Here is a 25,940-nt window from a genome sequence, read left to right on the forward strand (position 1 = left end):
AATTATAAGTTAGCTATAAGAAGGTACACAGCACTCTAAAACCACCTAAGTACAATCCTAACAGCTATTCAGCAGTGTAGAGTCTAGGCTAGTAGCTGCTATCACCAAAGACACTCACTACCCTGGTACAAAAATCAGAGTCTATAGAACCCCCTGATAGAAAAGGGGCCACTCAGGAAAAAAGAGTGAAAAATCTGGGCAGATAATATGTTTAACAAGTATTATTACACATAATGGCACCTGCCTCTTCAGCGGAAAGCAAAGGTAAAGGTCAAGTGGCTATAAAGAACCATGAGAACCAGAACCATTCCACCATATCAATCTAGAAAGTCTTTTGGAATTCTAGAAACCCCCAAGTTTATTCTTCTCTTGGTTTAAGGAGAGTGGTTTCATTATTAAATCTACTTATGAATCTATCAAGTCACACAGACTGATGAAACACTGCTACTAAGCAGACTCAATTAGAAACACAAAGAAGTATATCATTTTGGCAAAATAAATTAAGACAAGCCACTTAAAGGTTTTGGGAAACTCAGGGAAGAGTCACCTTGAGTTACAAAACTCTAAAGACCAAAGGAAAAGAGACACAGATGTTCCTTGCTCCTGCTACCCACAGAATGTGCTTGGATGACAAGCAGAGAAAGCACTTACCAGTATCAGACCCTTCCTCAAGGATGTTCTTGTTCTCAAGTTCCTTTCCTGCAGCTTCTGTGAAATTCCCAAGTTCATCCACCAAACAATCCTAGGAGGTTCATTTTAGTCAATTAAAACAAAATGTTAAGAGACATCATCTTGTTGAGACATCTGACAATGTAAATAAAGAAGCAACAATGAGATCTGATAATTATGAATTCCTGTTCTATAAAGAAAAATTGAATAAATTTTCGTTATAATCACACAACTTCAAATTCCTGTGTCTAAAAAATATCTGGAATACTAAGAAAATTTAATAATAAAAGCTATCAAAGTGTTTGAGTTCAAGCAAAATGTCAGAACCAAGTTTTGTCTATGAAATAAGGGGTAAGTGATAATTTTTCAAGTCCTTCTAGGTGACAGCCTGAATTTCTGATATAATTTAGACTCAACTAAGACAAAATTCATAGTAATTTAGACACGGATCAGGCTAAAGTTTGCTTTAAAAATTCTTTTTCTAAATATAAAATTACTAAAGGAATACTCTTCATATTTAAGCAATAAACATATAAAACATGAAACTATCTCCATTCTAAAAGGCACCAACTGGAAGTGTCCCTTAAGTTTATAATGTTAAGGGAATTTGAAAATCTTCCCTGCCCTTTAATAGGTCCATGTGATCTGCTGTGAGCTTTGGCCCAGGCCAGTTTGAGTCACATGGAGCCTCTGGTGGGAGAAGCTTGCTGGAACTGGTAGAGCAGGAAAGGACTGAGGCAGAGCTGAGGCAGAGCAGCTAGTGTGAGTGAGAGAGGGAGGACAGAGCTTGTTTGTGGGGAGGCCTAACAGAGGGAAGGCTTGGGGATGTTGGCGCCCCCTGGATCGGTGATATGTATAAACTTCTTTGTTACCATGGTGGAATTGGCTTTCTGGTATCTGAAAAAATATCTTGGTTTTGTCTCTGAGGAAAAGTTTGTCATATTTGCCATTCAACCTTGGAAATACATCTGCATATTCACTGCGACTGCTATGGGTATTGCATGGGTGATATAAAGTATTAAAACAGCTGATACACAGTCTCTTCTTAAGATGACTTTGTTAAACCATTAATCTATTTATATTACCAGGGAAGTAATGAAATTATATTCCTTTTCAAATATTCATTCCTTATATAATCCTCTTAATTACTGAAACTGAGTTAAAGGCAACTGGTATACTTGAAAGAGCATTTACTCTTAGACCAGAGGACCTAGGTACAAACTCTGTCTCTGACACTCCCTATATGCCCTGAAACAATTCACTTAACCCCTGCAGGCCTGTTTGCTTATATGTCAAAGAAGGGGGTTAGACTAGATGGTTTGTGAAGTTGCTTCCAGTTACAGATCTAGGACCCTATGACCTTTCCCAATTAGCCCTCAAAAGCAAGATTTTACTGTAAAATTTCAAATTGAACAAATCTTAATTTTTATAGATTTCACAAAATCACAGATTTAGAGCTAGAAAAAACTGTAGGTCATCTAGTTCTACCCCCATATCCTACAGATTAAAAAACTGCGAATCAAAGAAGGGAATACAGGTGATAAATGAAAGGGCTGGAAACAGATGAAAAAGAATGGAATAAACTACAATATAAGGTGTCAGAATGAATTATATTAATTCTATAAAAGCAATAAATAGCTATTCTTCCTCACCCCTCCCTCTTCAAAAAAAGAGAGCAAGAAATGCTACCATGGGCAGTTTGTGCATGGAAGCTACACTGTAATCTTCCATCCCGTGAGCTGGGGCTACATGCACCAAGCCTGTGCCTTTGGACATAGTCACATGATGGGCAGGTAAGAGTGGGGAGACTCTGTCAGCAAGTGTAGGATGAGCACAAGAACCACTCTCCATATCAGCTCCTGAAAGGAAAGAAAATAACCATTAAAAAACGTATATTCAGATCTTTTGATTCTTTCTTCCTAATAGATCTGATCCTAAGCTCACTGAGAATAGGTTTGTGTCATATTTATATCCTCACTGTCTGGCACAGTACATGGAAGGCATTTAATACATGTTTGTTGCTTTGCATATTGCTATACTAACAACTTCCTGATATATGAATTATATAAACAATTAAGAAAGGTACACCAAGTTGGTTCAATATGGCCTGGCCCATACTCAAGGACCTGTGAAAGGACAGAGTACCTATCCTTCAGGAAACTAAGTCAAAAGATTAGGTCCACAACCCATCAATGTAAGTTTTCGTTATTAACTCTAACGCCTGAATTTATCTAAATATTTTTAAAAGTTACTTATATCTGCTACTTGTACCATTTCCTGAGTTAACAAAATCTGTAAGCCTATACCCTGATGTTGAAAACATTACTTTATAAAACAAAACCTTTAAAAATCAGGGGGAATAGTAGAGGTGAGGAAGAAGAAAAGAAGAAAGGATATTTTTAATTATTCAGTTCAAGATTTGGCAAGTCTATCCTACAAACTTCAACCATTTCCCAAAACTGATGCTTTTCCATTTCTTTTCACCCTTCTTCATATCCCTTGATGATTTTAGCTGTATTTTTTAACTCTCTTTAGCCTCACTGTGCCTTTACTGGTGCACAACTGAGCCTTCCAGTTGAATGTAGCACTCAACACTCCAAGTGTGGTCCAAATCAGATTAAAATATAGTTCCTATTTGATTTTAATGTGTTGCTGTATTAATAATATATATATACATATTATATATAATTGTATATAGATAAATTATATGTTCATGTGCATAAGTGTATACACACAGCCTATAGGGATCCTTATATGTTTTAGTGGCCCCTATTTCTATCAGTATTTGACACCACTGCAGCAGATGGGATTGCAGAAATAACACAAACCGTGATTGAACATGATTTTAAGCACTTTGGGGAAAGGGACACATATTTTTCCTAGGCTTCTAAAAAAGTTATTAACTCAGAAATCTTTAGATGTTATCCAGTATTATTTATATTTTATATACTTTATAAAGTCACCAACACTTTAGGTCTTCTGAGCCAAAACTTCCAAATTATATTTTGGTTGAAGATGCTTTTGGTCAATGCTTTCTAGAACTCATCCATTTTCTCCACAATCAAATTCTGACTCAGAAAAATGTAATTTCTCCTCAAAAGTATTAAACAAGTTTTCAGCAGTATATATGTGCATGTATATGTGTAAAAATTCAGCAGTGTGTGTATACACACACGTGTATATATGCATATTTAACATCTGTTATGTAAATAGGCATATAACTTTTATCAATATTTCTATATTTTACCCACATCTAATGTGTGTTTTTTTAAAAATATTACTCCCCTGTTAGAAGTCAAGCTCCTGAAGAGAAATGTCTACTAGTTTTGAAGTAGGAAGAAAAGCACTACACTCAAATCAATATTTTATGTAACTTATAAATATGATGTTTCAATTATTTATTAATCTTTACCTAAAAATGTTGAAATAACCTCAAATTCTGTCCCCAAAATAGCAGATATAGATGATACTTTTTCAGCAGCCATTATATAAAATTCTCCAGAGTTGGCACATTTGACGATGGAATAACTAGAATGAAATATTATGTCTATTAATAGTAATAAAACAAGAAGTGACCAATATGTCTATGCTTATCATACTAGAAACAACTTAAAGAGGAATTCTTAAAATGACTCTAAACAAGGTACTACCTCCCAATCTTTCCCTAATATGCATAATATTTGCATTGCTGCCTAGCTTGTCAGAGGAGAGAGCCCCAGCCTCAGAACCAGGATAATTAGGGCTCAATCCTAGTTCTGACATGCTGGGTATGTGACTCTAGGAAATCACTTAACCTCTCAGTGCTCCGGGCCAGAGGTGTCAAACTCCAAAAAAGCAGGAGCCACCACTCAATATATAAGAATCCCTGTGGGCCACTTACTGACTTAGTTTTAAAATGCAAGGTTACCCATATTTTCTTATATTTTTATTTTGTTAAATATTAGCCAATTGCATTGTAATCTAGATGACGCACCCTGGGGAGGATTGTAGGGCATCATAAGGCCTGGGACTATATGTTTGACACCTATGTTCTAGGCAAATCCTTTCAGCATCAGAGTTGCAGGAGAAGCATTGACTTGTACTGGGAAGAGGCAGGCTGCTTCACAGGAGAGTTTCCTATAACTAATGAAATCACAGGTCCAGGTCTTTTCCCTATCCCCTCCTAATAACAATTTCAAAGGAAATAGCTAAGGAGAAAGCTTACAACACTATAAGAAATTAAATAAATCTAATCAAGTTTATGTTGTTACCAGGACAGTATCCACCTTTTTTTTTGGAGGGTAAATGGGGTTAAGTGACTTGCCTAAAGTCACACAGCTAGTAATTGTGTCAAGTGTCTGAGGCTGGATTTGAACTCAAGTCCTACTGACTCCAGGGCCGGTGCTCTATTCACTTCGCCACCTAGCTGCCCCTATCCACTAACTTTTAAGATTTTAGACATTAAATGTGTTACCACCAAATATGGATAAAACAAAGAATCTCAACACATACTTAGATTCTGGCATATAGCAGACAGCCTGATTGGCAGGAATAGTCCAAGGCTGTGTGGTCCAGATTATTGCACTAACAGGCGATGAGCTATCTGCAGGAGAGAGAGAAAAGTGTTGTGAGTAGCCCAATAAACTGTATACTGTATCCCTACTGTATGTAGGGTACCCTGCTGGACATTTGGAGGGTTGGGAGAAGAGGACAAAGAGAACTGGGAAATAGAATAGACCCTGCCCCAATATAAAGATATAAAATACACACACATGCACACACGCACACACATATTTATACAAATATATCTAGAAAGTACAAGCGCATGAATCAAATACAAAATGCTTAAGACTTCTATTCCACATGATAGAAAGAGCAAAGATAATATTTAAACAAGGTCTTAAAATGGGTAAGATTTCAACTGAAAGAGTTGTAGGGGAAAGGTATTCTAGGCATATGGAAAAACATGAATTAAAAAAGGATACAAAGGCAAGAAAAATCACAGGCGAATATCTCAATGCCATCCTATGACAGAAGAACTACAACAGATCTTACCTAAGACAGAGGCCAACATAGGAGGAGGTTTCAAGAGTGGGAACTTGACATATACAGAGTGACTGACATGCTCAGGATTATATTCAAGTTCAGCTTCAGCCAATGCAGTCCTAAAATTTTGAAAAACATCAAGTTAACAAATGAATGCTTTGAACTCACTCAAAAACTGTCCCCTTTTACTGCCCACTGGTTAAACATACCTTGATGAAGGAGACCAATATACAGGTTTATAAGCTCTATATACCAAATCCTGCAGAAGATAAAATCACATTAAAACAGTATTTTTGAGACACACACTTTAAAATGTTTAAAAATTATTTAAATAAAAATACCTTAGTATACATTTGATAGAACGTTTTTAATTGTTGGGCCTCATACTTTCCATCAAATGTGTAGTAGCAACTATCCCAGTCTGCCATTACACCCCAACGAATAAACGCAGACTTCTGCTTTTCAATAGCTGCTTCTGCAAATGCTCTGGCTGAAAAAGATAAGTGATTCTTAGAAAATAAATTCAATCAAGTTGTTAAAACCTACATTAAATATGTGTTTTCCAAAATGTCAAAGATTGTTACATGCTGTCAGCACACAATGTTAGTACAGATCTGATATGTAAACCAGTTCTGTGACACTGAAATCAGAGAGAGTCCATTAAACATTTAGAAAAGGAAAGCAGATTAGAGAGAAAAATAAATAATTTCTACAGCATATTTCCCTTCCTTGTTATGGTTTCTTGTTAGTTTGTACAAACTGGTGACATTTATTACCCATTTTAATATACATAATGAAAGAACTAAGATAACTGATGTAATCCCATATTTTTAAAAAGGACTATTCTGTGCAAGAAAAAAAATCATAACACATAATCAATAACTGTATAATTGTAAGTATGGGTTTTTTTTGTTTACTTCTCATAAAGAAGAGATTTCATCTATCCTCTCAGATGGCAGAAAGGAGAATATAAAAGAGTTTAATTTAAAATTTTAAGTTTGCTTTTGGTTTATAGAACCAGAAATAAAACTACTGGTTGAAATACCAAGTTCATACAATTAGAAGACAGGGATAAATGTGAACACAGCTACACAGGTTTTTTAACCTCTCTCTTTCAATATTCAACAGTTAGAGATTCTTATCAGATTCAAAAGCTCTGATTCAATAAGCCAACACTTCCTGGAAAGCAACACATTTTACAAAATAAGAAAAACAAAATTTTATTTGGGAGATTTCACTGTTCTATAGATGAGGGGGTGAACTGTAGTTTTAAAAATAAGGCCCAGAAAGGTCTAAAAAATTCGCTTTTAAACTACTGCACATAGTCAGTTCTACAATAACTTTTGTTTTGAAAATGCAAATTTATTCCAACCCAACTGATATATTGGGGAACAATTTGAGCATAACCTGGATTATGAGTTTGCTTACGCTCAAATTTCAATCAGTGAGAATGCAGAAATGGCACCACTTCACAATAATTCATAAGTCACAAGTCTTCCTACAACTACTTCCACAAGCAGACTTCAGGGCTTTCTCAAAGTAAAATCCCTTATCTATTGTGCATTTTCTGGTGCAGTAAAAAGCCATAGGCAAAGGAGGGCTGGTCTGTACCCACAATGGTTGCCCCATTCCAAAGTTCTGGCAGAGGTAGATTTCTCAGGGTTGTCAACTGTACCAGGAGAACTGGCACACAAGACCAAGCAGTAGCCCAAAGCCATAGATAACAGCTACTATTAAATGCAATACTTATATATTTCTTAATGATTTAATATGTCTAAACTTGTGCTGATCTTTTTGTTAGGTTCTTTTTTTAATGTATTGCTAACAAAGATTTTTTTTCCCATCAGCTCCATGATTTTTACTGTGTAATTTTGAACAGCATGCAGTGATTTATTAGAAATGCATGTCATTTTATAGAACTGACTGTACCATCAGACATGATCAATATGTAAGATTTGTTTTGCTGAACTTTTTCATCTTTTTTAAAGCTCTTTTACATAGGATAGTTGGCTAGGCAGGAGAGTAGAGTGGGATAAATTCAATATATTAAGGTGATATGAAAATAGAAAACATGAATAAAAATAGAGTAAAAAAATTTTTTGAACTGGAAAATAGTGAGTCTGTTTGACTATCTTTGCCATTATTTAAAATCACAAGACATAGAAAATTTACCTGTCTTTCTAATTTCCATTGGTGAAAGATTCTGAGCTTTTTCTCCACGTTCTGAAAGTGCTTTTAATTCAATGGGCAATCCATGACAATCCCAACCTGGCACAAAGTGCACCTTTGCACCTCTCATCATTTGGAATCGATTAGTTATATCTTTCAAGATCTATTAAAAAAAAATAAACAAACAAAAAATTACAAGTTCTACTTAAATGTAAATATATCTAATGCTTAAATCTTTAAATATATGTATAAGTTATCATATAAATATGAAAATGGTTGTATATCAATACGTCAAATATCTATGATTTTATCCACATGGGAACTCTCACTACAATGCAGATGTAAAGCTACTGAACATTGTAGCTCATATATTTAGGGGAATATATAGCTCAATTAGTTGATCCAGTAGATAAAGTGCTGGGCCTAGAATCAGAAAGACCTGAGTTCAACTCCAGCTTCAGACATGTTATAAGCTATGTGACCCTGGACAAGTCACTTTACCTGTTTGCCTCAGTTTCCTTAACTGTAAAAACAGGGATAATTACAGCACCTGTCTTACAGGGTTGTTGTGAAGATCAAATGAGATGTTTGTAAAGTACATAGTGCCTGACACAGAGTAGACATTCTATAAATGCTTATTCCCTTCCCCACCTCCCTCTATGAGATGGTTAAAAGAGTATTAAGTTGCTGGTCTACACCACAGCTTGTACTCTACTGGTCTAGCCTTCAGGACCTCAAGATCAGCTTTGTTTCATGACGTAATAAAGACATGTTTATCTGATACAGACGGACAGTGAGAATATGTGATTTTACTGGTAACAAGACATGAAGAAATTCTGTCTACCAATACCTATCAGCCACTGTATATGTGTGTGTCTTTTGATACAGCATTAACATTGCTAGGCCTATACCCAAAAGGGATCAAAGAAAATGGGAAAAGTCCTTTATGCACAAAAGTATTTATAGGACCTCTTTTGATGGTAGTGAAAAAGTGGAAACTAAGGGAACATCCATCAACTGAAGAACAGCCAAATAAGTTACGGTATATGAATGTGATGAAGTATTAATGTGTAAGAAATGAGGAAATAGGCAATTAAAAAATTAATAGACAAATTAAATGATGCAGAGTGAAACAAACAGAATTAAAACAATTTATACTAAAACATCAATACTGTAAAAATGAACACTTTTAAGGACTTAAATAAACTGATGAAAAATGAAACGAATAGATCAGAAGAATAATTTATACTCTATTGATAAAATGACCATTCCTGAATTGAGAGCAGAGGTGTCAAACATTTGATTGTCTGGTGGCATGCTGTCTAGAACACTTCCCAGTGAGGCCAGAACCAACTTAAAATAAAATTTCTACATGATCTTAATGTGTTTATATACTAATAAAAAAAGAAATATATAAATGTGTTTTTCTAAGTCAACATGACAGTCAACAGGGATCCTTATACTACAAGTGGTCTGATGACCCTCTCTTTCTATTTGAGTTTGGCATCATAATTCTGGAGGACCATTGATGAAACATGCAAAAAAAACATTACAAAGAAGTGACAGATTTAGGGTGCAGAATGATACATATATATTTTTGTATATAGTGATTTATGGAATTTTTAAAAGCTATGCATATTTATTTATTGGGGTAGGGAAGCAATCAGGGTTAAGTACCTTGCCCTAGATCACACATTAAGTGTATAAGGTCACATGTGAACTCAGATCCTCTTGACTCCAGGGCCACTGCTCTATCCACTGTGCCACCTAGCCGCCCAATTTATATATATATATATATATATTTTTTTTTTTTGGGAGGGGGGAAGGCAGGGCAATTGGGTTTAAGGGACTTGCCCAAGGTCATACAGCTAGTAAGTGTTAAGTGTCTGAGGTCAAATTTGAACTCAGGTCTTCCTGACTCCAGAGTTGGTGCTCTATTCACTGCGCCACCTAACTGCCCTTATTTATTTTTTTTAAATTCGAGGTTTTTCCTAGTGGGGTAGTGGTTAGGAGAGAACATGGATTTCTGTTAATTTTTTTAAAATAAAGAGATGGGGGGAGGCCCACATATGTGTAGTGTATGAGCTCTCAGATGAGATCAGTGTTTTCTTAGTTTTACTAAATTATTTTCCTTTGTCATAAGAGATCTTTAAGGAAGTGGGAGAAATCTGTAGTGTAAAAACTAAACATATCTAATTGTAACTTATGAAACTTTTCTCAGTATTTGAAGGGAATAGAAATATATATATATGTCTATATATGAGGGTATATGGGCATATAAATACATATGTGAATGTGTGTATATATGTTTACAGGTATACATAGATAGAAAGCACAGGACCAATTTAACAGGAAGGGATGATACTTAAAAGGTGAAATTAAGAGGTGAGAGAGCAATATAATGAGAGGAGATGGGGAGAGACAGAATGGGGTAAACTATCTCATATAGAAAGAGGCAAGGGAAAATGGTTACAATGGAGGGGAAGAATAGGAAGGCAAAAGGGAATGGGTCAACCTTATTCCCAATGAATTTGGCTTGAGGAGAGAATGACATACACACTAAACAGGGTATCTCACCCTCCAGGAGAGTAGGGGGAAGGGGATGAAGGGAGGGCAGGCTAGGGGGGAGGGATGTTGGAAGCACCCACTTTTGAAAAGAGATGGGATCAAAGTAGAGAACAGAACAAGTGGGAGGTGGGATAGGAGGGAGGGAAATATAGTCAGTCTTTTACAATGTATCTACTATGTTATTGCTTTGCATTAGCCACATGTACAACCTATACTGAACTGCTTATCCTCCCAGTAAGGGTGGGTGACAAGGGAGGAAGGGAATGAATCTGGAATTCAAAGTTTTAAAATCAAATATTCAAATATATATATATATACACATATATATACATACATATATTATTAATATTATACAAGCACTGGGGCATAGAGATCCACTGAAAAAGTCAAAAGGGGTATGGGAGAAAATATGAGAGAGAGCAGATTGGAGGAGGGAATATCCTGTGGGACTGCTATTTTGGGGCGGTAGGCAGGGGAAAAACGGGGAGAAAATTTGTAACTCAAAATCTGGTGGAAATGAATGATGTAAATCAGAAGTTAATAAAACATTTGAAAAAAATAAATAAAATATAAAAAACTAAACATATCAAAACTTTAAAAAAAACTAAATTAAAAAACACCAAATGTCCTACCCATGTCTTATGAAAAGTATCCAGCTCTGCCTTTGGTAAGCAGGCCTTAATTTGCACTTAATTAGCACTCAGGAGTGCTATTAAGATGCAATACCTGCTGAGTTCTCTGGAAAGAAGAGCTGTTCCTCTTTCAGGTCTACTGGATATCTTGTTGTCCATGAGCATGCACACATTTCACGTACCAATGGTGATATACCAAAAGTTTTTGTATATTTTTTTGTGTTTTGACTACAGGGTAGGATCCCTGCCTGCCTAAGGAAGCAGGCTGGGTTAGGCACCTTTTCTAAGTCCTTCCTCATGCCAGGAGGTTAGCAGTGCAGGCCTTAAAAAAGGCTACTCAGACACCCTGCTGATTCCCTGCTGTATCACTGCTGCTTCAGTTCAGTGAGAAAACAACCCCTATGGCCTGGGCCACCTTTGTGCAAAGTTGTGACTACAGATCCCAGTGGCTGTCACTTGTCTATCACCACAGAACTATGAGGAGTAAAATAGTGAAATAGTAAATAGTAAAAGGGTATAGGAGATGTCTTTTAACTTGAGCATAAAATGGATTTACGTGGGACAGAGTTGAACAAAGTCATCAGCCTTAACCTCTCTTCCAGAGTCACTGAAGTCCAGTGACAAGACAAAAGTCAAGGCACTCGGGATGCAGTGGATGACCTTGTTGTCTTCAATGTCTAACTAAACTCTAAGTGCTCCATGGTGACTATTTCCACTGCTTTCATGGTTCACTGGAACAAGTAGTTCACAACTACCTATTCTGCCAGAGAAGTCCCCCCATGCTCGGAGAAGATACTCGCCTAACTCAGTGGTGGGTCTGAGGTCTGTTGGTTTACCTTAATCTGGTTTAGCCCATCTGCTGAGATGGTTTTACTGGAGTGTGACTGCTGAGCATGCTATAGATTCTTGGAGCCAAAGATGAGTAACTGCATTTGGACACCAAAGGTGAGAAATAGCCCTAGGCTTGGCAGGCCTCACACCAAAGGTGCTAATCTTCCCAGAACACCCTATACAACCCAGAATATGATGTAGGAGTTGGTCTTAGCCTAATTTCTGCCAGACTCTTTTCCAATTTTCCTGTAAGTTTTTATCAAATAGAGACACCTTTTCTAAGCAATTTATGTTTTCTGATTTATCGAACACTGAGTTACTGAGTTCCACTGTTTTTCATTTACCCATATCTATATTGTTTCATTGATCTACTTTTCTATTTTTTAACCAATGCCAAATGGTTTTGATGACTGCTGCTTCATAGAACAGCTTGAGGTATGGAAGTGCTATTTCTCTTTGATTTCCTCTTCATATTCTATATTGTTTTGTTTCTCCAAATGAATGCAGTTATTATTTTATCTAGTTCTGTAAAGTATTCCTTTGATAGTTTGATTGGTAAAATGTTAGAAGTGTAAACTAACATCTTCTATCAGATACCTTTCCCCACTATCAATTCCCTCCCTAGTGATATGCCATCCCATCCCCTTAAGCAGCCCTATCCTCTGTTATAAGAATGAAGGATTTCTAGTTAAAGCATTTATTATTAAATATTTACTATGTGCATTGTGATAAGTGCTGGGAATATAAATACAAACAAAAGGGAAGCTAGCCCTGGCCCTTAAGAGGGCTACATTCTAATTGGGTTGGTGGGGGTGATAGATAATAATCCATAACAAAGGAGCTGAAGGCAGGGTGGGGAAGAATGGAGAAAGGTACCATGGGAGTCTGAAGGGCTAGGAGTGAGCCTGGTTAGAGCTGAGTACAGTTATCAGGGGTACTTTCTCAAATGGAGGATTGATGGAGGAATTCACTTAAGTGGAAGAGGAGAGAAGAGGGATGGAGATGTCTCCAGTATAGGAATGTAAGTGGAGTGGAGGTGGAAAAGTCCTAAGAGTCAGGAATTCACTCATCTTACTTCTACCTCATTAACCTATAATCTCTTCCTGTCTACTGGCTGCTTTCCTCCTTCATACAAAAAAATTCTCACTTGATCCATTCATCCTTGTTACCCATCATCCTATATTTTCTTTTCATGGATCTGGGCTTGCGGAAGTCATCTACAACTGGTTTCTTCCACTTCTCTTCTTAGATATGGCTTCAGACATCATCATTCCACCTAAACTGCTCTCTCCCAAGTTACCAAAGATTTCTCCACTGCCAAATCCAAAGGCCTTTTCTCAACACTCATTCTCTTTGACCTCTTTGCAGCCACTATGGATCATTTTCCTTGATACTTTTTTTTCTTTCCTAGTTTTCCTCCTACCTATCTAACCACTCTTTCTCAGTTTTTTTTAAACTGGATCCTCATCCAGATCATTCCCTCTACCCTTAGGTGTCTTCCACAGTTCTTTCCTGGGCTGCCTTCTGATTCAAGTCACTAGGTGATCTCCTCAGTTTCCCCAGATTTATTTAGCATCTCTATGTTGATCTCAACTCTACCTCTTTTTCCGCAACTTCTCTGCTGACTTGTGGTCTTGAATCTCCAACTGCCTTTCAGATACCTCAAAATGGAGCATAGTTCCAGGCTGTACATCTATCCCCTATTATCTTCATTATGTAATTTTAACAAAAAATTGTAGCGAGAACATAGTAAATATACGACACTGACCAAAATGATTTGAATATAAGGTGAAATTTTTAACAGTTGTGTCTTTTAAAAACACAGCTCACCTTATATTCTTAGAAGTGAAACCCTGAGAGTCATGGTGCCATGAGCCCCTGGCACAAGCAAGTGCAGCATCCCTTTGTGATTGTTGCTGAAAAGGAAATCAGTTAGTATTGGTTATTTTGATTTATTTTTAGTCTGATTATAGGATTAAGCTTCCTTCTCTAGGAAAAGCTAGTCCTAAACTAAGTCAGACTAACATAAATAGTCTCTTAAGTCTAGGTTACCTATAGATTTAGTGAATAGACAGACTGATAAGACTTTATCATTTAGTAGCATATAATTCAGAGGAATAAAATAATCATAGGATTATAAGACTTTTTTAAAGGCTAAATTCCCCCTTTTAGTAGCTAGAGAAAGGGGGGGTTGGGGGTGTTTAACCAAAGGCTAAGTTAAAGTTAAGTTTCCCCTTCTGGCAGAAGGGAGGATGGAGGTTGACTGCTAGCTCCTTTACTCCCTGAAGCAAGTTCCCCTTTCTAGAAGATCTGAGGCCCCTTTAAAGTAGCATTTCTGGGAGAAGCTAACTATTCAGATGACCAGGTCTGTCCAACTATAAATTATGTTCAAATCAGATTTCTGTAATTTTTTTATTCCTCTTTTCTGTTATAAAAATCAGCTCCATAAATCACTCCTTGTCTCTAACATCTGAGAAGTCAGATGACCTGCTATAATATGCAAATTGAATCATGAAATGCCCAGTCCTAGTTTCTTCTTATTTCAATTAATTTCAATATTGCAAGTAATTGCAAAATAAGCACTTGTTCTGGCAGAACCTCTTGTTCTGGCAGAAAAGTACCTATACAAAAGACATTACAAAGAACACAAGAGAAGAGCAGGAGAAACTGAGTGATAAGGGAACTACACTAGCATAAGTGTGATGGAAGACAACACCAGGTCATGGATTCCGTAACTAGCTACTTGACAATAGAGAAGATATCTTGTGTCTGTAAATCAGTTTCTAAATCTGTAAAAGGAGAATCCTTCTAACTCAGGCACCCTAAAATTTAGCTGTACTTTTGTTTTTAATTTTCCACTAGGTTTCTTTGCTTATAAGGAGTCCATATTTAAAACTTTTCCAAATTAACTTAATTTGGAAATTAATTGAAAGCTTTTCCTGGAATAGCTCCTGAGAGCTCTAGCATACACCTGCAACATAATAAGATATCAAACTAGGAGTTTAGGGTACATAACTATAACACATCTTTAATGAGTTGAAAATATATTTTTCAGAGGAAAACATGAAAATCTTTGAAGTACACAAGATCAATAAGCAACTGAAAATTATAAATACCTTATTTAAAGCATGACCAACATGAGCTTCACCATTAGCATATGGTGGTCCATCATGAAGACAAAATTCTGCTTTTACATTTCTTTTTCTTTGCCATGAATAAAGTTCTGAAAATCCACATTTCTGTAAAGATGGAAGAAAATACATTGTATACACTTAATATATGAACACCTCACCTTACTTTAAAGTAATAAATTTTTTTTTTTGCCTTTTGGAGGGCAATTGGGGTTAAGTAACTTGCCCAAGGTTACATGGCTAGTTATTTGCATGGGTGTTAAGTACCTAAGGCTGGAACCAAACTCAGGTCCTCCTGACTCCAGGGCCAGCACTTTACTCACTGCGCCACCTAGTCACCCTTAAAGTAATAAATTCTTAATAAAATAATTAACAATCTGGTACCAGCTTAAAAAATATATTATAGTAGCTATATTGGCAGTTCTGTAGTCATTATTTAAATTATTATACTTCATTTTGGATCAGTTCACATATGTCTTCCTATGTTTCTCTATATTAAACAATCATCGTTTCTTACAGCATGGGAATATTCCATTATATTTATGGACCACAATTTGTTTAATCATTCCCCAACTGTTGGGGATCTACATTGTTGCAGTTATTTTGCTACCACAAAAGTGCTATTCTAAATATTTTGGTTTATACCTTTCTGTAGCAGCAAGCACCCCAAGCACGTTCTCAGGGTTTGCTGCCCATACAGGTTCTTGGATCTGCTTTGTTAAAGGAAAGCAACTCAAAATGGGTTAACAAGCTTACTTTAATCTGTCAGACATATATCGTTTACCTTGTTCAGGGGAAAGAGGTCAGCACCCCGAACTTCAAAGTATACAGACAGAATTATCAAGACAGAAACAGATCAAGTAGACAGATTTCCAAACTGTCCAGCCATTACATCCATACCCAGTCAATGTAACAATCTTATTGACCCACTGGCCAATCAAAAAGTATCTACTGAAAAACAAGCCTCCCACCCCAGGCTTCAGGTGTACTTTAGCCTAGGGGCAGGGAAGATCTTCTAAATTTGCATTCCCATTACACTTTCTTTCTGTCAATGACTTATTTAGGGCATATACCTAACATTTATACTTTAGTCATTTTATTTACATAATTCCAAATTCCAATACTGAATTATTGAAAAAATTCACAGCTCCATCAGCAATGCCTTAGCATGCAGTCTTTCCACATGCCTTACAACACTGATTGTTCTCATGTTTTGTCATTTTGCCTTTTTTGCCAAAATGATTTTCAAATTAATTTAATCAAAATTCTTTTATTTTTTGTAATTATTTCTATTCCTTGATTGGTTAAGAATTTATCTCTTACCCACGTATGTGAAAAGTATATCTGCTTCTCTCCTCATTTTAATGGCATGATTTTTAATTCAAGTCATGCCTACATTTAAAATTTATTCTAGAATATGGTTTAAGTTACTAATCTAAACTTAGTTTCTGCCAGATTGCTTTATTTTCCCAGCAGTTCCTATTAAATAAGAATTTCTTTCCTAGATAATTTATGTTTGAGGGTTTATCAAATAATAGATTATTGGGTTCAATTATTTCTGATTCTTCTTTATGAGTACGTTTCAATGGAGCTACTTTTCTATTTTTTAACCACTACTAAATGGTTTTAAGGATTCTGCTTTATAAAATAGTTTGAGGTCTGGAATTGCTATTCCCCCTTAAATTCTACCCTTTTTCATTATTTCTTTTGGTATATTTAAGCCTTTGGCCCTTCAAATTAATTCTGTTACCATTTAGTCTAGCTATGTAGAATAGAGTTTTGGTAATCTGATATAGTAACACATCTGTAAATTAACTTTGGTAGCATGATCATTTTTATCAAATTGTCATGATCTACTCCTAAATAATCTTCCAGCTATTTAAATTGTACTTTATTTCTCTAAGGAGTATTTTGTAATTGAATCTATACAAGTACTGTGTGTACTTAGGAAGGAGAGAAGAAAGGAGATAAGAAAAAACAGACAGTGGGAGGAAGGTTGGCTAAGAAGCCTTGACACTTAAGTACCTAAAGGAAAAATGAACTGAATTATTTACAGGGCGAAATAGAAAGAAAAATAGAAATAGTTGGAGGCCTCAAGATGCCCCTTTCATATGGGGACAAATCTAACAAAAAAGAAGCACCTGAATGACAACATTTGTGAAAAGTTATATACATTAGATCTTTGATGGCTACTAATGGACAGGAGAGTGAGAGCAAGAGTGAGAAAGAGGGGCGTCTGGGTGGAGCAGTGAATAGAGCACCAGCCCTGCAGTCAGGAAGACCTGAGTTCAAATCTGCCCTCAGACACTTAACACTTACTAGACCTTGGGCAAGTCACTTAACCCAATTGCCCTGCCTTCCCTCCTCCCCCCTCAAAAAAGAGTCAGAGAGAGGGAGACAGAGACAGAGATTTCTCATCTGCACGTGGTACCTTTATAAAAAATTGGCCAAGTGCTTGTACATAAACAAACATAGCATGCATAAATATTAAATACATCCTTTAGAAGTCACAACTACATGAAAACTGTAATCAAGATAGAGTATTTGAAGAAAATATTCAAAATTAAATGGATACTAAATAATATAAAGATAAAGAATGAACACATCAAATACAAAATCACAGAAACAATAGATAATTTCAAAGAAAATGAGAAGACAACATACCAAAACTTTGCATATGCAACGAATGCAGTCTTGGAGGGAAAATTTATATTTCTAAATACTTTAATCAACAAAGGACAGAAAGACAGTCAAAAGATCAACTGGGCGTGCAATAATATGCAACAAGAGAAAAGCAACAAATTAAAGAAACTCAAACCACAAAAATGGATATTAAAAAAAACCCAGTATAACTTGATAGGTAAATCTAGGAGTTATTTTTTAAGAAAAAAAATTCAAACAAAAAACCTGATAAAAATAGACAAACTTAAAAAAAAAGAATACCAAATTGGCAAAATCAAAAATGGAAAAAGTTCGTAACAAACAAAAAGGAAATGAAGTAAACTTCAGGAACTGTTTTGTCCAATTATATGTTAACAAAACTGAAAAATGAGTAAGATGAGTATTTACAAATATATAAAATATTGATTAATAGAAGAAAAATAATTTATAACCAAAATTGAGAAAAAAGAAATTAAACAAGTCATGAAAACTCACAAAGTAAAAAACGTTAAGGAAAATGGGTTTATGAGTGAATTCTATTAATCATCTGATACAAATTAACTTCAATATTAAATTGTGTACAAAAATTGAGAAAACTAATCCTATCAAATTACAACTTCTGAGCTAAATAAGAAAAAAGAAATTGTGAGACAAAAATATTTAAATGAATACTTTAGTACTTAAAGTAACAAAAAGTTAGAACATAAACTCTTTTTGAGTAGGGATTATTTTATTCATTTAATTTGTGTCTCTAGTGTCTGGTAGATAGTTAATGCTTAATAAAAAATTTTCAGTTAAATGATCAACTGATATCAACGAACTAGAAATACTGTGGGGTGTATGACTTGCCCTGGGTCATACAACCATCTATGTCACAAACATCTATATCAGAAACAAGACATGTACACTAGTACACTCTTAGGTAGAGCTATGATTTAATTGGTCCAGCTATTTTGGAAAGCAATTTGGAACTACAGCCAGAAAGTAACCAAACTCTTTTGACCTAGCTATACCAATACTAAACCTATACTCCAAAGAAATCAATGAAAGAGGAAAAGGATGTGTACAAAAAATTCTATTTGATTATATATGTATAACTTTTATAAAAAATGTTTATAGCAGCTCTTTAATGATAGCCCCAAATTGGAAACTAAGAGGTTGTTTTCCTATTAGAGAATGGCTACACACTGGAGTGTATGAATGTAAAAAAAAATCATTGTGCCATAAGAAATGACAAAATAGAAAGTTGCAGAAGAAACTCAGAAGACCTATAACAAATCCAAAGGAATGAAGATGAAACAGGCTAATTTACCCTTCCTGTTAGAGAGATGATAAACTTAAAATTCAAAGAAACATATATTTTTAGACATGGGTAATGTGAGAATTTGTTTTGCCACACTACACAGCTATGTACTGAGGACTTTTCTTTTCAGGTTTGTTTTCTAAATTTGCTCAAGGCAGGGGAGAAAGTGTAGTGGAAGGGACATTAATTATTGTTAATTCTAAACTGAAAAATAATTTTAAACTAAGATGAAATTCTATGTTTAGTCAACTGTTTGAAAACAACACTTAAAAGTAAAATAGCTAGGGGCAGCTAGGTGGCGCAGTGAGTAAGACCCGCAGTGAGTAAGACCCGGATCGGTTCCGCCTCAGATACTTAACACCCACACAAAATAACTGGCTGTGTAACCTTGGGCAAGTTACTTAACCCCAATTGCTTTAAAAAAAAAAAAAGTAAAATAGTTATATAAACTACAAATTATAATGTATCAAACTCTTACATATCCCCTGTAATGGAAAAAAATAGGATGGGTAATTCTGTTCTAAATCTATTAATTACAGTAATAACAAAAACAATAAAAATAGTTCATGAAAAAAATCCTGGCTCTTCCATTCTTTGTCTGGGTGAATTTAGGAAAATTAGCTCACCTCTACAGGTTTTCAACTTCCTTACTTGAGAAATCAAAGAACTGGACTGGATGACCTCTTATGACCTTCTCAAGTCCAAATCTATGACCCTCTTGGCTGCCTTCCTGGATGCCCTCCAAATTATTTAATGGCAATACTGAAATGTAGTGCCCAGATTAATGGAATTTTGATGTATCGCTCTGCCCAGACTCAAACTCCTAGAAAAAGCTATCTTTTTCTGACTCTTCTTTCTTTCTTCCCACTCAGCATTCAACTCTGCAATTTGGTTTTTTTTTTTTGACCACACGCTTAACTGAAATTGTTGTCTCCAAAGGAATTAATGCTCTCTAAATTGTCAAATGTGCGAAAATGATAAATGTTGGAGAGGATGTGGAAAAATTGGAACATGAATGCATTCATTGCTGGTGGAGTTGTGAACTGATCCAACCATCCTGGAGAACAATGTGGATCTATGCCCAAATGGCTATAAAAAAGTGTGTACCCTTTGATCCAGTAATACCACTTCTACCAATCCCAAAGAAATCATACAAGTGGAAGGAGGACCCATAATGTACAAAAATATTTACACCAGCTCTTTTTGTGGTAGCAATGAATTGGAAATCAAGGGGATGCTCCATCAATTGGGGAATGGCTGAACAAGTTATGGTATATGAATGTAATGGAATACTACAGTGCTATAAGAAATGAGTAACAGACCGACTTCATAATAACCTGGAGAGACTTACATAAACTGATGCTGAGTGAGAAGAGCAGAAGCAGGAGAAATCTGTACACAATCACAGACACAACGTATATGTGATGACTAACTTCAATAGACTGGGCTCCTCTCAGCAATGCAAGGTTATGAGACAACTCCAAAGGACTCATGATGGAAAGGGATACCCACATCCAGAGAAAGAACTACAGAGTCTGAACACAAAGTGAAGCAAACTACTTGCTCTCTCTTTTGTGTTTTGTTTCTTTCCTTCTTCCTTGTTCACTCCACTGGTTATAATTCTTCTTCACAATCTGACTAATGTTTAATGTGAAGATATTTGTAGAACCTACATTGGATTGTATGCCGCCATGGGGAGGAAGGAGGAGAAAGTTTGGAAATCAAAGGGATCATGGAACTGAATGTTGTAAACTAAAAGTAAATAAATAAACTTAAAAAAAAAAGAGTCAGGAAGAATAGTAAGGAAACTTTGAAAAAAAAATTGTGCAGATTGGAGGAGGGCATATCCAGTGGGATCACTTGCTATTTTGGGGTGGTGAGTAGGGGAAAAACAGGGAGAAAATATGTAACTCAAAATCTTGTGGAAATGATGTAAACTATAAGTTAATAAAGCATTTGATAAAGGAAAAAAAAGTTGTCAAATGTGAAGGAGTTTTTTGACTCCTCGCCTTTCTTAACCTCTCTGACACATCTGTTGCACTCTCTTCTCTGGGTTTTAATGACATTACTCTCTCATCATTCACATCATAGCACAGTCCTAAAGTTGTGGTTATATGCTGTAATGGTAATCTGATGATCTTCCCTGCCCCCAAAAGGCCAAATGTAATCACATGAAGCCTGTGGTCGTAAGAGTTTGCTGAAAGGGTGGAGCAGGAAGCTGGGAGTCAGAGCAGTTAGAGCTGGAGGGAGGAGAGGATGGAGGCAAGGAGACAGTTAAGTATGGTGTGGCTCCTGGCTGTGTTATGGTGTATTAACTTCTTTGTTGCCATGATGGATTCGGTTTTCAGGTGTTAGGATTTGTCTTTCTGGTGTCTGAATAAATGTTTTTGCTTCTGTCTTTTATATGAAGAGTCTGTTATATTTTGCAATTCAGAACTACCGTGTTTCCCCGATAATAAGACCTATCCCGAAAATAAGCCCTCCCCTTACTGTGTAAGATTCCTCTAAAATAAGCCCTCCCCCTAAAATAAGCCCTATTGAGATTGCTACTATAGTGAAGGTGATCCCCTGCGCTACACGCTACATTATGGTACCCTCTGTATGCACCGCCCCCCCCCCCCAGTGAAACGCACGCCGCGCTCCGAGCTGCATCCAATCAGAGCTGCAGCAGTGAGCGCGTCATCCTGTTCTTCCCCAGTGATTTGCTTGCTGGCGCCATTGAGAGCAGTGCCGTGGAGGAGAGCTGAGGCAGGACAACATAAGCCCTCCCCTGAAAATAAGCCCTCTGGTGTTTTTCTTTCAAAAAAATTTAATAAGAGAGTGTCTTATTATCGGGGAAACACGGTACGCTGGCATTTTCATAGTCACCATCATTGCTGTGAATATTGTGTTGGTGCTACATATGCCAAAATTCTGTCCTGGGTTTTTTCTTTCATCAAAATCTTACATGCTGACCTCAAACACCAGTCTCAAATCGCTGTTAGGGGACATCTCAAACTGGATATCCTGTAGGCATCTTAAACCCAACATGTCCAAAATTTTACCCCAAAACCCTTCCTTTTACCAAACATTCCTATTTCTGTGGAGGGCACCACCATTCTTCTAGTCTCCCACATTCACAGCCTCAGCAAAAACTTCATGAAAGCTAGATACCTCAAACACTCACCCCACATATTCAAACAGTTGCCAAATTTTGTCCTTTCTATCACACACTACCACATCTTTGCTATCCAATTCCTTCTTTCTACTCACCCAGCCAACTACCTTAGGTTAGGCATTTATGACCTTGTGGCTGGATTACTACAATAGCCTTCCAACTGGTCTTTTTGACTTAGGTTTCTTGTCCAAGGTGTCAAAGCAATCTGACCATGTTATTTCCCTTCTCATAAACTTCACTGGCTCCCTACTGCCTTTACAATAAAATATAAACTCCCATTTGGTTTTTAAAGTCCTTTACAGGTTGACCCCCAATTGTCTTTCTGGATTGACGATACATTATTCCCCTTCCCACACTCAGCAATCCAGTCAAATTAACCTTTTCTTCTTCCTCACACCTTTCTCACCCCTCACTCTAGTTCCGCGATCTGTCTTGGCACTGGCCTTCTTCCATGTCTCTCCTTACCTCACAGAATCCCTTGTTGCTTTCAAGATGCAGTTTAAGCCTTTCCTTCTATATAATGCCTTTTCTAGTTCCCTCTAATTCTAGCACCCTCACTTCCAAATCACCCTGAATTTATTTTTTATTTGTTCTGAATATATTGATAAATATATATGTTGTCCCACCCAACAGAATGTAAATTCCTTAAGAGTAGGGACTACTTCATTTTTGTCTTTGTGTTCCCAGTGACTGGCCCAAAGAGGTTTAATAAATGCTTGTGGATTGATTAAGTTGGAAAGAACTCTTTGAGATTATCCAGAGCAGGGGTTCTTAACCTGGTGCCAGGGTACTTAAAAAAAATTTTTTTGTTTTTGGAGGGCAGTTGGAGTTAGGTGACTTGCCGAAGGTCACAAGGCTAGTTTTTTGTGTTAAGTGTCTGAGGCCAGATTTGAACTCAGGTCCTCTTGACTCCAGAGCCAGTGCTCTATTCACTGAGCCACCTAGCTGCCCCTAAAAAAAATATTTTGATAGAAGTAAAGCCAAGATGGCATAACAGCAAGAAGCAGCAGAGAGAGCTCTCCACCAAAACTCCTACCAAGAGATACAGAAAATGTGCCAGATCAAACCTAATGAGGGAATCGAAGGCAAAGCCACAGTAAGTAATTTTTCCAGCCCAGGATGGCATAGGAAGATAGGCAGAGAGGCTTGGGGACACTAAGGTATGGGGTACCACTAGCCAGGAACTGTTGTTTGCAGAGTACTCCAGTACCCAGGCAGAGGCTGTATACCACTGAAAGAGAAGGTCCCTGACCCATACCAGAACACCAAAGGGTGGAGGAAACTATGGTGTGAGAAACTGCCAGTGGACAGCTTTGTTGTTCACTCCTCAATTTCAGATCATAGATCAAAGGCAAGCTGCAGAAGGAACTGCACCTGGGGGGGGAGGGGGAAGTTCAGAAACAAAGAGCAGCAGTCTCAGTTCCAACATCTAGCCCCATCTGAAGCCTGCAAGGAATACTAGGTAGGACCTGAATCCCTGCAGTTCTGTGCCTCAGAATGAGCAGAGCTGATTCTAGCATTAGTCGAGTGTTGTTTAGATTAAAAACCAAGGTCAGGAAATTACAGAGCTCAGACTAAGGGGGGCAACAATGAGACTGACCTGGATCAGACTACTTTGGAAGCAATAATAAGGTTGTGGGTCCCCCGTTTCTGAGATTCTATAATGACAATATTTGATACCCCAAGAAAGCATCAACAAGACAAGCTTAAGCTTTCCCTTCAGAATTACACAAGAATATGTTCCTTACATCAAGTCCAAGTTAGGAAGTAATCTAGAAGAATGAATAACAACAAAAAAAATCCCACCACACAGAGTTATTATGGTGACAGAGATGCTCAAGACACAAACCAAGATGAGAATGACTCAGAAATACCTAAAAGCAAAGCCTCAAAGAAAAACACAGCCTGGGTACAAATTCAATTAGAGTTCCTGGAAAAGGTGGAAAAGACTTAAAATTAGAAAAAAATATTTTTTTAATCAATGAAAGAAAGAGTGCTAGGGGAAAAAACTGGAAAGAAAACAAAAGCTATAGGGAAAAAAATGAAAAGGGAATTAGTAGCTTGGAAGAAAAAAGTATAGAACCTTGACCACACAACAAACAATGAAAGTTAGAATGATCCAAAAAGAAGCCAATGGCTTCATGAGACAGTAACAAATAATAAAACTAAGTCAAAAGACTGGGGAAAAAAAGTAAAGTATCTGGTAACAACAATAGACTTGGAAAACAGACTAAGAAAAAAAAATGAGGATCATTGTTCTACCTGAATGCCATGAACAAAAAAATTTTTAAAGGGAGCCTAGAACCCATAGACATCATATTTCAAGAAATCATAAAAGAAAACTATAAGGTAGAAGGTAGGTAAAAAATACAAAGAATCTACTGGTCAACTCTTGAAAGAAACCTTCAGGTTTCTTATCCTCAGGTCACAAAGACCTGAGTTCAAATCCTGCCTCTGTTACTTGTTGGCTTTAAGTTCCTCTGTGCCTCAGTTTCCTCAATGGGGATAACATCATCTACCTCTCCGAATAGTGAGGATACAATGATTTAATGAGTATTGCAAATTAAGTTTAAAGAACTATGTATATATTAGCTTTTATATTATTATAACCATCTTGTTTCTGTGTACTTTATTTTATGTATTTATAAACACCACTTGGAGAAAAGGTCCATAGATTTCACCAGACTTCTAACAGTGTCTAGCCATATTGGATGGCATAGTCATACTCGAAATATCCCTAACTTCCCCTTCCACCATCCAATTTTCTGAAACTTTTTTTTCCTACAAATCACTATCAACCAATGCCAGGAGTTCAGGCAACAGATCCTAGAGTAATCCCATGTCTGCCTCTCAAGGCTCTCAAAGGAGGAGTTCTTTATCAAAGAGCTAATAATACTACGATAATCATAACTGCTGACAATTCAGAAACATTATACACATTACCTGATTTGATCATCAAAACAACTCACTTAGGGTTGTGGGCATGGGGCACCTAGGCCAGACAGGTGATGCAGTAGGTGAGAAAAGCCTGGTAGGGAGTTAGGAAGGACTAGGTTCAAATCTGCTGAGACCCTTTCTAGCTGTGTGACCCTGGGCAAGTCACTTAAACCTGATTGCCTCAGTTTCCTTATCTGTAAAATGAGCTGGAGAAGACAACGGTAAACCACTCCAGTACCTCTGGCAAGAAAACCCTAAATGGGCTCTCTAGAAGGCAGGCACGGATGAGCGGTACAGTACAGTTGCCCCTGGTACTCCATCCACAAAGTGGGGATAATGACAGCACATACCTCCCGGGGTGGCTGTGAGAACCAAACGAGACCATCTGGCTGTTAGCCCCAGATGAGGCCCCCAGGGTTCAGAGAGGTTTACGGGGGTCACAAATCCAGGAGGCCGAGCTTCCCTTTCCCCGCCCCCGCCCCCTGACCACGCCCCCCCTGGGGAGGGGCAGTTCACCTGCTGGATCTCCAGCTCCATGTCCGCCTGCTGCCGCCCTACCAGCTTCATAGGCATGCGGGTCTTCGGCAGCAGCACCGTCTCGCGGTAAGGGCCAGCCTTGAAAGGCTGGTTGTTGGCCCCATTGGTGGTCTCGGCCCTCCGCAGGAAGTTCGTCGTCGTCGTCCCCCGCCATCCCGGGCCCCACAGAGGTCGGCGCAGGCCACCCAGGCCCCCGACCGCGGCTGCGGCCCGCGCCCTGCCGGGCCTCAACCTCCAAAGCATGGCGAGGAGGCCCGCGCGCTTGAGGTGCCCGCGGAACCCGAGGAGCTGTGCTGCCCCGCCCCTGGCTTTCCCTAGGA

The 25,940-nt window shown here is 37.3% G+C and overlaps 1 protein-coding gene across 1 annotated transcript in view; it reads right to left on the reverse strand.

Moving 5' to 3' along the window:
• IARS2 (isoleucyl-tRNA synthetase 2, mitochondrial) overlaps nucleotides 1-25,940 on the reverse strand; it is a 67,112-nt gene extending 41,172 nt beyond the window's left edge. The window contains exons 1-10 of the mRNA XM_069066008.1: nucleotides 25,600-25,940; nucleotides 15,011-15,133; nucleotides 7,867-8,026; nucleotides 6,036-6,184; nucleotides 5,904-5,953; nucleotides 5,704-5,813; nucleotides 5,161-5,251; nucleotides 4,082-4,197; nucleotides 2,359-2,528; nucleotides 652-742 (exon numbers count right to left, since the gene is read on the reverse strand). Coding sequence (XP_068922109.1) covers nucleotides 652-742; nucleotides 2,359-2,528; nucleotides 4,082-4,197; nucleotides 5,161-5,251; nucleotides 5,704-5,813; nucleotides 5,904-5,953; nucleotides 6,036-6,184; nucleotides 7,867-8,026; nucleotides 15,011-15,133; nucleotides 25,600-25,863 — 1,324 coding nt within the window. The 5' untranslated portion in view covers nucleotides 25,864-25,940. The remainder of the gene's footprint in view (nucleotides 1-651; nucleotides 743-2,358; nucleotides 2,529-4,081; nucleotides 4,198-5,160; nucleotides 5,252-5,703; nucleotides 5,814-5,903; nucleotides 5,954-6,035; nucleotides 6,185-7,866; nucleotides 8,027-15,010; nucleotides 15,134-25,599) is intronic.

The sequence above is a fragment of the Petaurus breviceps genome, unplaced genomic scaffold (assembly GCF_028583685.1).
Source record: "Petaurus breviceps papuanus isolate PSGF00001 unplaced genomic scaffold, PetGlider_PUasm1.0 90702, whole genome shotgun sequence".
NCBI lineage: Eukaryota > Metazoa > Chordata > Mammalia > Diprotodontia > Petauridae > Petaurus > Petaurus breviceps.